At 39.0% G+C, this 12,081-nt stretch overlaps 1 protein-coding gene across 2 annotated transcripts in view; it reads right to left on the bottom strand.

The window, feature by feature from the left end:
- Positions 1-5,181: 5,181 nt before the first annotated feature.
- The window catches only part of gfra1a (gdnf family receptor alpha 1a), a 103,757-nt gene continuing 96,857 nt past the window's right edge, over positions 5,182-12,081 (bottom strand). For both annotated transcript variants that reach the window (XM_019366925.2, XM_019366926.2), the window contains 2 exons: positions 10,343-10,390; positions 5,182-8,815 (listed from right to left, as the gene is read on the bottom strand). In XM_019366925.2, coding sequence (XP_019222470.1) covers positions 8,663-8,815; positions 10,343-10,390 — 201 coding nt within the window. In that variant the 3' untranslated portion in view covers positions 5,182-8,662. The remainder of the gene's footprint in view (positions 8,816-10,342; positions 10,391-12,081) is intronic.

Raw genomic sequence — 12,081 nt, 5'->3', positions numbered from 1 at the left:
TTTTTTAACTCTGTCCATCACAAGCCTGCAGTGGCCCATAGTCCACAATGCAACAATTGCAACAAGAACGTGAACAATCACCTGGAAACAAGCCATGAAATGACCACAACTACCATAATTATCAAGTCAAGTAAATTCTAAACACTCATTAAAAAACAAAAAGAAAAGTAAAGAATTTGCCAATGCAGTAAATCAAGCATGGTGTCAGTTTGGTCAGGCTAGGACGTCAAGTCTAGAGGCAGATTTGCTCTGCCTACAGTTGCTGCAGATCTGCAAACTAATTTGCAACACATCTCTACACCGGCGATCTTGCTGTGCAGTTTCTGACTTTAATGTCATACCTGTTGTCACTGATGCCTCCTCTATTCTCTGCTGGGTTTTGCTAAAACTCCCAAAACCTTACTAAATATATACAGTATCACCTTAGATGGAAGTATTAACCTTCTTTTGAATATAGTGGCCCTATGTTTCACTTGTATTCTCTTAAATACAAATCAGCATGATTCAAGATTTCGATAAAAATCTCTTGTGGAAATGACACCCTTGTATCTGCGCTAGGACCAAATTTCAGTTCACTAAAATACGCGGCCATTAATTTGATTTTAGGGACCCCTGGAATAAAGATTATTTGCATTTGAAACAGGTCCACATTATCTTCCTGCAAGAAAATACAACTTTGAGAGTCAATTATTAACTAAAATGAGGTGAAGCTCATTCTTGTCGATTTCATGAATGATGAAATTTGCATCTATGGCCAACTACTGTTCTTATTCTAAAGTCATTCCATTTTACTGCACAGAAGCCAGATGATGCCTGCTTGTGCCCCACAGCTTTAATCACAGCACATTCATGAATGGCGTTCCACAGTATGAAAAAAATGACTTTAATGACTCTTAATAGGCTCAATTTCTGAGTGTGAAATGTCACCTGCTATCAAAAAGTCAAATTTTCCACATTTACTGGACTTTATTATTTGATAGCTGTCTTTACAGTTTTGTTTGGAAGCTGCAGGTGGAGTGGGGACTAATTTTAGGATTGTATGTCATGTATTTCTGTGACTATTTTATGGTCTATATTGTGACTTTACTTTACGTAGACGTGCCCCTGGGCAGGCCCTGCTGGATCTGAAAGACTGGGTAGAAAGAGACTTACAAAAGGGGAGCTATATGGTTACATATTTATTATCTTAATTGGCACTATCTACACTGCAGACTTCTCCCACAACTCCACCCAGTGCTTCCTGCAGAAGTTCTCTGATGACTCTGCAATAGTCGGCCTCATCACTGATGGGGACGACAAGGAGTACAGAGGACTGACTCAAGACTTTGTGGACTGGTGCCAGCTGAACTACCTCCAGATCAATGCCAGTAAAACCAAGGAGCTGGTGGTAGACGTCCGCAGGCACAAACATCCTCCACTGCAACCACTGAACATCCAAGGTATGGACATCGAGGCTGTGGACAGCTACAGGTACCTTGGTGTTCATCTGAACAACAAACTGGACTGGACTCATAACTCAGACGCCCTCTACAGGAAAGGGCAGAGCAGGCTGTACCTGCTGCGGAGACTCAGGTCGTTTGGAGTGGAGGGCCCACTCCTGAAGACCTTCTATGACTCTGTGGTGGCCTCAGCCATCTTCTATGGTGTGGTCTGCTGGGGCGGCAACATCTCTGCTGGGGACAGGAAGAGACTGAACAGGCTGATCCGAAGGGCCAGCTCTGTTCTAGGATGCCCTCTGGACCCAGTGGAGGTGGTGAGTGACAGGAGAATGGTGGCTAAGCTGTCATCCCTGTTGGACAACATCTCCCACCCCATGCATGAGACTGTGACAGCACTGAGCAGCTCCTTCAGTGGGAGACTGCGGCACCCACGGTGTGGGACGGAGAGATTTCGCAGGTCTTTCCTCCCCACTGCTGTCAGACTCTACAATAAAGACTTTTGCAGCTGATCCAACACACAAACCCACACATGTGCAATAAGACTGCTATATGTGCAATTCTTCTTCTGACGAAGTTGTATTTTTGTATTTTCCTACTCAGTTGTATATAGTATTTGTATTTCCATTTTATTCTATTGTATATATTATTCTATTGTATTTTATTCTATTGTATATAGTATTTTATTTTATTTTATTGTATTGTATTGCTTTCCAGTGTTTTCTAATTTCTGCTACATAACTTTGCACTTTGCTGTAACAAAACAAATTTCCCACCTGTGGGACTAATAAAGGTCATCTTATCTTATCTTATTCCAACATGTTAGGTTTTGGTGTTTTCATTAAACATAGACTTTTGTTTTTAAGCATGTCTCACACCTCAGTAATCCACACTTCTGCTCCAGGAAGTAGAAAGAAAATGTCACTTTTAATTGTGTTGCTCTTTTTAACTGCTCTTTTTACCCCCTCAGGGTGGAACAGAAGCAAAGACAGGTTTGTGAAGTGGACAGAACTGAAGGGTAAAGTATGTTTTTGGAACAAATTAAGTCTTTCCAGTTGAGGCTGCCATATTAATTACATCATTGTAGTTATTCTACTGTATATTCTGCTTGATGTTGGAACTTTGAATGTTTGAAATATCAATGCAAGACTAATATTTGAAGGAAATCTGAAGTGCCAAGGTGAAGAGAAACAGCCAGTATGATTCAACTTGTTTTCCACAAATGGACTCCAGATGAAACAGTTTATAAAATCAATAAGTTAACCCAATAGAAAATGAATGTAAGCAAAACCTACAAACAGTGACAGATCTAAAATCCCCACCGTTCTTTTTACCGTATAAGTGCAACAGCCTTTATTTTAAACTGATGTAAAACAAAAACAGTGTGTTCTACAAAATAGATTTTTCACTAAATTTGCAAAGTAACTGGTACAGTAACCTAGATAATAAAGTATAGTTTAACAGGGATTTTGCAGGTTGTAGTTAGCAAGGCCCACGGAGACTCATGGTGGATCTCGACAGCAGAAAGTGGATTAGCACGCACAGCAGCAGCTCTAGATAGCTGAAGTGGAGTCCAGTAGACTGTAGAACAAAAAGCCTGGTAAACTGCTAGTGAAGAGCTAGTAAAGGGATTGCAAATGATGTCGTTAACGCAGAGTGACGGAAATAAATACATTTTAATAAATATCAATAGTAGTAAGAGTTTCCATTAACTGAGGAGGCACAGTTTTGTTTTGTATGTGGATGCCTGCAACTCTGATAAAGTAAAGGAATAAATAAATGACATCTGTGTTGAAACTGGATATGGAAATGTATTATTTTGTTCCCTTACACCTTACAAATCCTGAACACAAACTTCAGACGGGAAATGAGAGTCAGCAAATGAGCGCACACTTCACTTATAACTTTCTTTATGTTCCTGTTGTGACCAACGGTTGTGAACTGGTCTCCTTGGCAATAGTAAATAAATAAATTATTGAAACCATTACATTTTCTTTCTGCGTGTATGAAATTTGTTGTATAGCTAATGGCTGCACATAAGGAGTGACTTGGACACAGTGGTAGAGAACGATGTCTTTAAAGAATAAGCAGCAACAAAACACCTGGAAAACAGTCCATCTTAAGCTGTAGCTGGTTACTTTACACAGATCACCTTATTTTAGGCATTAAAAATACTGTGAGTCAGATATTTTTGCAGCTTGTTGCAGTAAGTGATGTGGCATTTATGTTCACTTCCCCAAACTAACAAATTCTTGGCTAATGGGTTTCCAACTGCAAACGCTTAACACAGTGCTTGGTATTAATGCTTGAGGATGTGCAGTTCACTTAATGGATGAGAAAGTAAATCCAAATGTCAGACTAATTTGATGACATTTGATGACGATGCACACAATTTTCCCCATCATGCTTTTCTATTATACAATAATGTTTTATTCATATTGCTGAAAATGCATCTGCAGATGTGCCCAATGTCAATAACTATCAACACCATATTTATGACACATTTAGCCATAACTGGGAGCTCGAGGGCCAGTATTTACCTGTTCCAAGGACTTTCTCAATTCTAAACCCACTTTCTATTAGCTATTTGGAAACCTTTAGTGAAAACCGATTCAGAAAGGAGCTGGAAATGAGGAGGGACAGACAAGAAGTGAAATGCTGGCGGAAGTTTGGCCTCACAGTGCACTAGGTCAATTTTTTGTGCTTTTTCTAAAGTGGCCAAAGTATTTTCTTGGTAAGTTGGGGAAATTTCAACAGTGCAAGGTAATTTCTTTATGCAGTTAACGTTACACTCAAGTGTTCTAGAAAATCAGCAATAAGACCACTTGAGCCAGGCGCTTGAGTCCAACCCACATATTAATGATTCCTTAAGGATTATTAAGTACAGCTGACATGAATATTTCCTTGCTTAAAAATGCCCAAAAAAGCCAAAATGCCAAGTCGAGAGGCATGTGAATCATACTTCTGGTCATTAAATTATTAAAAATAAATAACGGCCCCCAAACCCGTTGAATGGCGGCTCTGGTGTCATAGACCCCAGCCTCTATTGATCTTGTGTTTAGAGCTTATATATACCTAAATAAGATCTAATTGATCAAAATGCTGCACATTATCCATAAAAAAAATATCTACAGGAGTATGGATCTTGCCTTCTTTCTTTGAAAGTTTTTCTTAAAGTCCAGCACCTGCCACAAAGGTCTCTGGGATGTGTGTACCCTTTTGTTCCCCGTGGTTCTGTTTCTCAGCACGGCGCCTTGGATAATATAGTATCACTGTGTGCTCACTCTGTCTGCTGTGACCCCTCCTCCTCACACCAGTTGGTCAAAGCTAAAAAATTGTGCGAAACCTCAGATGACTCTTACTTTATCTTTGGGTTTCCTCTGGCTTGGTAACCCAGGGTCAGCTGCATTAACACACATGATCTTATCGGCCTCTCTGGATCACCTCACATGGCCTCAAAGTTTCTTTAATCCTGCCCGCCTCACCTGCCTTTCCCACGGGCCCGGTGCCTGCCTTTCATGTTTCCTCAGTGAAATAACATCACATACAAGCAGTCTGGGTGATTTAACAGTTTTTAATTATAACTTTTTGTACAACAGATTTTACATTTTCACAAGCTAAGAAGTTAATGATGCCACATAGCTAAGGGAGTCTGCAAACTCAAAATCAAAAGAGCTGGTATTTCTGGTATTTCAAAAGAACAAATGGGACTATGACGGACGGCAAATATTTTTACCATCTCTACTGTTTGTTTGGTCCAAAAGTGGGGATCCTTACATTGCGAGGAAGTGTCCCCAGTTTTGAGGCCTTCTGTGATCAGAAAGCACTGAGTCACTCTCGTATTCCGAAGACCACAAAGATTCAGCTCTGGGATTCAAATATAAAATGATCACACATACTCTAAGACACAGTTCTTAGAAATGCAATCAGTCCTAGGTTGGGCTTTTTCTAAAACAACTAATAAGATTTCTCTTTAACGTTCCATCCAAACTGCAGACATTCAGTTTGTGGGAATCATCCTACGTCCCCAACCATCTTCAAACACACCATAACAAAATCCTTCCAAAGCATGGTCTGGAATATATTTGTCCTTAAATATTGATTTCTAACACCATGCAATGAGTTTTCTGTCTTCCTTAACTTCAGCATAAAAAAGAACCATTTAAATCTTTATCAGGTCCATCTCATTAACTTCAACTCATCAAAAGAGCAAAAATTAGTAAAAGATAGAAAAATAAGTGTAATTTTTATCCAAAAAACAAACAAAAAAACCCAAACCTGTCAACACTGCATTTTAGCAACGCCATAAATGGGGCTATGGTACAAAACAGTATGCTTAGGAAATACAGCTGTTTTTAAGGTACAGTAAGAGAGTTATAATGATATCCTGTGTCTCAGATGCAATAATATTTCATAATCATGTACATACTGGGAGAAATATACATTTAAGTTGTTATAAAAAACAATATTCTGGCTTATTCAATGTACTCTATGTTGTATCTGAATGTCAAAATAGCTCACAATGCTCTGAAATAGAATATTATCAGACATTTATTTGTCCAATTCATAGTTTCAGCCAAGTACATACAGTGCATATACCATGTTTATGCTCGGTAAATAACATTGAAGTTCTACTATACATTAGTTGTGTCTTGAGAAGCGACATAAACCTAAGCAGCGAGTGATGAGTATCAGTGGCTAGTGGTTTGCTGAACATGCCACAGAGATGTGTATAACTATCCCGATCACAGAGAAATCTGTCAAAATTAAAAGCCAAGATGTTATTTGCCTCCAATGGAAAAGCTGGAAAAATGATGCCACAATGCCGTGTGTTTCCTTTTTTTTAATTTTTCCAGTAGTCATCCAAAGTAGATGCACAAAGCCATTATTGATTTCCACATAGCTCAGAAGACAAAAGTAACCATTTGCTAAACTCCTGCCTGTGCTTAAGGTGTCAAGCTTTGAAATCTGTTCAACATGACAAAGTGGTGTTTGTCACGAAGAGCAACTTAACAATATTTGAAGTAGGAAGGGTGGTATCATCTCTTGACTCTAACATTCCATTTCAAATACCTAAATCAACTCTTAAGTTGATATTCTTTATAATTCAAATTAGAAAATTATCAGGTTATTAACCACTAACACCGTCAGATTAGGACTCTTTGCCCTCAGGAGCATCATCCATGGAACATTTACCAAAGTTAGCCCTCATTCTCAAAACTGTTTCTAGCTCTCCAAGTTGCTAATGATGACATATTAGAACAAAATAATTTGTATTTCCACGTCTGCTAAATGCATGCTCACTGTTTCCCTGGAACCACAATAGGTTGTCTATTGTGTGTGCCGTCTTGTTTTAAAGCAGCTTGTACTGAACTAGAAGTGACATATTAGGACCAAAGAGTCAAGTGCTAAGCTGTTAGCTAACACTAACAAGCTTTCTTAGGAAGGTGCACCCACAGACTGAACTGCTACACTGCACAGACACATATACCTGTTGATAATGTTCAAGTAATATACAACTAAAAGATGTGAACTTCCTTTCTTAAAACTGGAGCACAGAGTTAGTGGACAGACTATTAGTCAAATTTACCACACAGGAATCTAGAAATGCTCCAAAAGGTAACAACACTACGAATATGGCCGAGGGGTCAAGTTCAGTGACCTGAATTAGCTGAGGTGAAGGCTAGCAAACATCTAGCATATTTCAGGCAAACAGCACAGCTTATATTAGGAACCAGAGTTAGCATGTAGCCTGCAAGTGTACAACAAAAACCCTCATTTGAGTTTCTTGTTCTTTAACCAGTAAATGTTAATTATGTAAATAAGCTTGTTAGTTGGAGATTATAAATTGTATCTGTGACAGATCTTCGCTACTTAAAATAAAGAGACAATTCTGCCTCTTTTATGTCATTTGAAACTCGCCATACTGGAATTAATCAGCAACAATGACTATGGCTTATGGGGTTTAGCAAATGGTCAGTTTAAACTTAGCATTTCCTCCCTGAACATGCTTTGACAGTTTTACAATTGAGGCAATAAGTTGTAACACAGAAATGACAGAAGACGATGGACTGATGGATGCATGAGTTAGTGCTGATTACACTCTACAACAGCAAGCCTGCTTTTATGTCAGCTCTGGTTTTTGTGGGCTCGATGCAGTGGCGTTCATCTAAGCAAAAAGAAAAATTCAGGTAAAACTTTAGCAGCTTCTCTCTTACCTTCTCCAAAAGAAACATTAAACATGGCTTGGACAATTACAAGTATGTACAATCACTAACGAGTGGAGTGGATTCAGCCGTCCACAGCAGCGTACCGACCTGTGATTGCTGAGCAACACGCCGTCTTATAAAGTGAAGAAAGGGAGCTGAAAGCCTCGGACCGAGGGTGTTGCTGTGTTTGTGTCTGACTGTGTGAAAATGTGCATCATGTGTTTGTGGGACTTTGCCTGTGTGCTTCTGCCAGCGGCAATCTGTGTTCAGTATGAGCTACAGTAAAAACAGTTTGGGCGCTAAACTTCTCTGACGTTTTAAGTTAATTTATTTCATCCTAAAAAAGAAAAGGATTTTTTTTTTTGTCAAGTGACATTTAATTCAGCTCATAAAAATGTAAAATACCAGATCACGCCATTATCAAAACAGACACAAACCACAGAGGAGATGGAGTAACACCTAAAAGGCTGCCCAAGTGATAATATGTAGCCATTACTGAACTCACTGTGACTTTTAAGCGAAAGATCCCACCTATAGCCTCAACACACAAACAGACATGGGTGAAAACTGATCAGACAACTCTGAAAATTGATGTTCGCTTACATTGTGTTCCAAGAGTCACACACTGTGGTTTATTGGAATGTAGTCCTCGAGTATTTTCTCATCCCTGCCCAAGTGAGCGGGGTACGAAGCCGTTTTAAATCACCCCTTTCTCCGACTAACCCAACATGAGCACACAGTCAAAACTTGAATTAACATGTATAGCAGATCACTGTTTTAGCACACAGCAGCAATGCTAAAAAAAGAAAGAAAGAAAGAAAGAAAGAAACAACAAAGCTTTTCAAAAATTCATAAAAAAACCCAAAACAAATCAAAGCAGGAATTAAAAGACAGAATCCAAGAGAAAAGAAAAGTACAACAGGTCTAACTGAAAAGAAAGGATATAATTCCTTGTTTGTCTTCTTCTTTTATACAAATGTGTTTGTCAGTCTGTTTGTTGCTGGGGAAGTGACGCAGCTACAAATTGCCTTGCCAGGAGAGCACCGGCAGGCTGCAGTACCACAGCCAGAGCAGCGGGGGCAGCAGGGAGGCCAGGCCCTCAGGCCGTGTGGAGGCAGCCGAGTTTCTCAGGATGGCGTTGGAGGTACTTGGACCATCTATCTGGGGGTCCTGAGAGACAGGTAGACAGGGATTGGAGTAAAAGAGCTTAGCATGGGTCTGAGATGTCCCCAAAAAAATTATGTTCACAATATGCAGGTGGTCTTGCAGAGGAAATTAGGAGGAAATGCAAATGCCCCAACTTTTACTTATTTTTATTTATTTTGCCTACATACTCATGTTCACAATAGATTGCTTAAAATGTCTTCAGCATTCATTTGGTGTGGCACACTAAACCATGAAAAGGTTGTTTTTCTAAGTAAAATGCCACAGTGGAAAGTTAAAAAGTAGAAGTGTGTGTGTGTGTGTGTGTGTGTGTGTGTGTGTGTGTGTGTGTGTGTGTGTGTGTGCGCGCGCGCGCTTAAATTTGCATGTGCACCACGTGCTAGTATGTGTATACAGGACTTCACCAACGGTCTTTGGCTAATAAAGCTGCAAGCTAACGGCTGGGTCATCTCCCCAAGACCTGGCCCTGCCTCTATTAAATGTCAGTCGAGTGCATAACACTGCCTTATTATTGTACAATGACATTTACAGTGAACTTTAAAAGCCACCAGATAAGCAACGATCCCATTTCAGCCTCAAAGGAACTACAAAGAACAGGAGTTTACAAAGAAGGCAGGAAGGATTGCTGTGGCAGTCACTGTCAGATGGAGGTCAGAGACTTTCAGCTGGGTCAGATTAGAATTAGTGATGATATGATAACTTGCCGATTGCCTTGTGGTCTTGAATGAAATTGTTGTATCAAATGAAAGAGCAGAACAGTTTGAGCTTTCATCACCCGACACAAGTTATAGGTTCTTTTTGTGCGATACTGTATCTCAAAGCAAATCTTTAATAGCAGTTTTAACCTGTAACATCAATATACACCAAACGGCCAGCGTAATAAAACCTCCCGTCTAAAAAAAGCACAGGTCCCCCTCGTGTCACTGAAATAACCCTGACCCTTCAGAGATAGATACAAGACCTTTATGGTGAGCTGTCTTAGTGTGCTGTGGTGTGGGGACGTTGGCAGCACATCTTCTGTGTCTGTGTCTTAAAATGAGCAAACACATATTGTGGGATACCAGTTTGGACTCAGGGCTGGGTGAAGACCTTATGATCATGTGAACAAGTGTGATACTATTTATTTGGCTAGTATGTGTCACAGTAACACCCACGTGTATATCAGGAACACGTTTCCCTAGCAGAATCATTAAATCATAAAGAGATTATCAATGTTAGTTACTTTGTCTATCAGGGACAGCATGCTGTGGATAGATTGGCTTGCAGAGCCGTGAAACATACTTTAGATGGATAGTTATTAACTTTTACTTTAATGTCAAGGTTTTGGTATAACTTATCAGAAGGTCTACATTTTGTTGCCTTGTAGATGCCTTTTTAACCATAAAAGGTTTACTTAAATGCATCTTTAACCTTACTCAAAGTCACATAGTTCCTCTTTATGCGCTAGACATTCAGCTTGCACTTCCAGCTCATGCTTATTCTTCACTTTATACAATAGATTTGTAGTACAACATTCAGCGACAATGAACTTACCACACAGAGGACGGCATCGGCACTCGAGTTTGACTGCAATTTCTGAGCCTGCAACAGAAGGATACAATCAAACATCTGAACCTACAATCAAGTTTATATCTGCAAATGGCAATTGGGTTATATGTTACTGAAGTTTCAAGGTCGAGAGTCTGAAGTGTGCGTGTTACATCACAAAACAGACTGTCAGCAAACAATCAGCAGCAATTAATTTGCTTTGTTCAACAATCAATGCAGCAATATAATTTTAATTAGACTGAAAATATTCTGTCAATGTGTTTTCACAACAGGTGAAAACACACGGATCAGTGTTCAAACACTGTGACTGTGACTAAACTTCAAATAACTATCACATTCATTCTGTGCATTTATGAAAGCTCGGTGCTGCTCTGATCATAAAAGCAGATTGGAACCTGAAGCTGAATTGGAAAAATCTACAGTAACCTTGGAGAGTTTACGCTGAGAGCCTGTTAAACTTTTAAAGCCTCTGATATTTACACAAGAAGAACGAGAGTGAGCGCAGGGGGACAGTCAAACCCCCGCTCTGATTTGATCTCAGATTTATCATTCAGCAGCTGTCACACACTCAAATACACTACCTTTGAGTCCCAGTCTGTCTCACACACACACACACAAACGCTTTCACCATGTGTGTAAATGAAGGTTAGGGACTGTTCTGTGATGACAACCATGACGGATAATTTGAAGGCTTAACTTCATTTTTTTTTATGATTATTAAGAGAATACTATTAAAATTACAGCATACGCAGATATGATACCAAACGCACAAACTCCCTGTGATGCAGAATGCAACTCTGTGGTCAGCCAACCATGACCATCCAGGTTTTCAACAAAATGTTTGCTGGGTTACTTAATTACTACTTAATAACTGTGTGATATGTCAGCTAATATTAGTGTCTTTCCTTTTTTATTTAGAAAAAAATATAGCAATGTATTTGTATTTTGTTAAACAGTGTTGATTATATCTAACTATATATATATATATATATATATATATATATATATATATATATATATATATATATATATATCACATAAAGCAAAGGTATTAAACTAGAAATAGCTTTTTACATCTCTAGCTGGTATTTCAATCATACAAAAACACACAAAATACAGTCCTGATCGAAAGGCACGGTCGGTTTTAACTGGGAATAACTTTTATGACATCTAAGAGATCATCTTTAAAGTAAAGAAGCAACTTCATTATGACAACTGTGGTTTCAGTGTTAAAGTTAACCACCAGAGCCCAGAACTCAACATTACTGAAGGTTATTGTGGGATCATCTTGACAGAAAACAGAACAAAACGTCAGCAAACATCGAAAGACTGGAAGTTTGAGGTCTTGAGTCCAAAATTCAAGTACAACAGAAACTACTGCGCTACAACCAGCGTTGGAACATACATCACAACCTCTGAGATCGCTCTCGCACTACATAACTGTGAACAAGGATTAAAAAAAGAATATATTTAACTGTGTTGAATTCAGCATTATTCTGGCACAGTACATGAAAAAAATATATAATGGAACAAAAGAGCAGCAATGGAAAAAAAGAAACATATATAACATCGTGACAATCATGTCCTCTGGGTCTAAGCTCTTCAGGCAAATTTCTAAACAGATTAGAAGTGATTACCACTTTTGCTGATTGCAAGCCCACCATGAGCTGATTTACTGATTGGCAGTGTAGACCTTGTAATCAGCATGTGAACATCTTGTATTT

This window comes from Oreochromis niloticus, linkage group LG13, assembly GCF_001858045.2.
Source record: "Oreochromis niloticus isolate F11D_XX linkage group LG13, O_niloticus_UMD_NMBU, whole genome shotgun sequence".
Taxonomy (NCBI): Eukaryota; Metazoa; Chordata; class Actinopteri; order Cichliformes; family Cichlidae; genus Oreochromis; species Oreochromis niloticus.
Note: the sequence above shows the minus strand (reverse complement) of the source record. Positions and strands in the feature narration are given on the sequence as shown.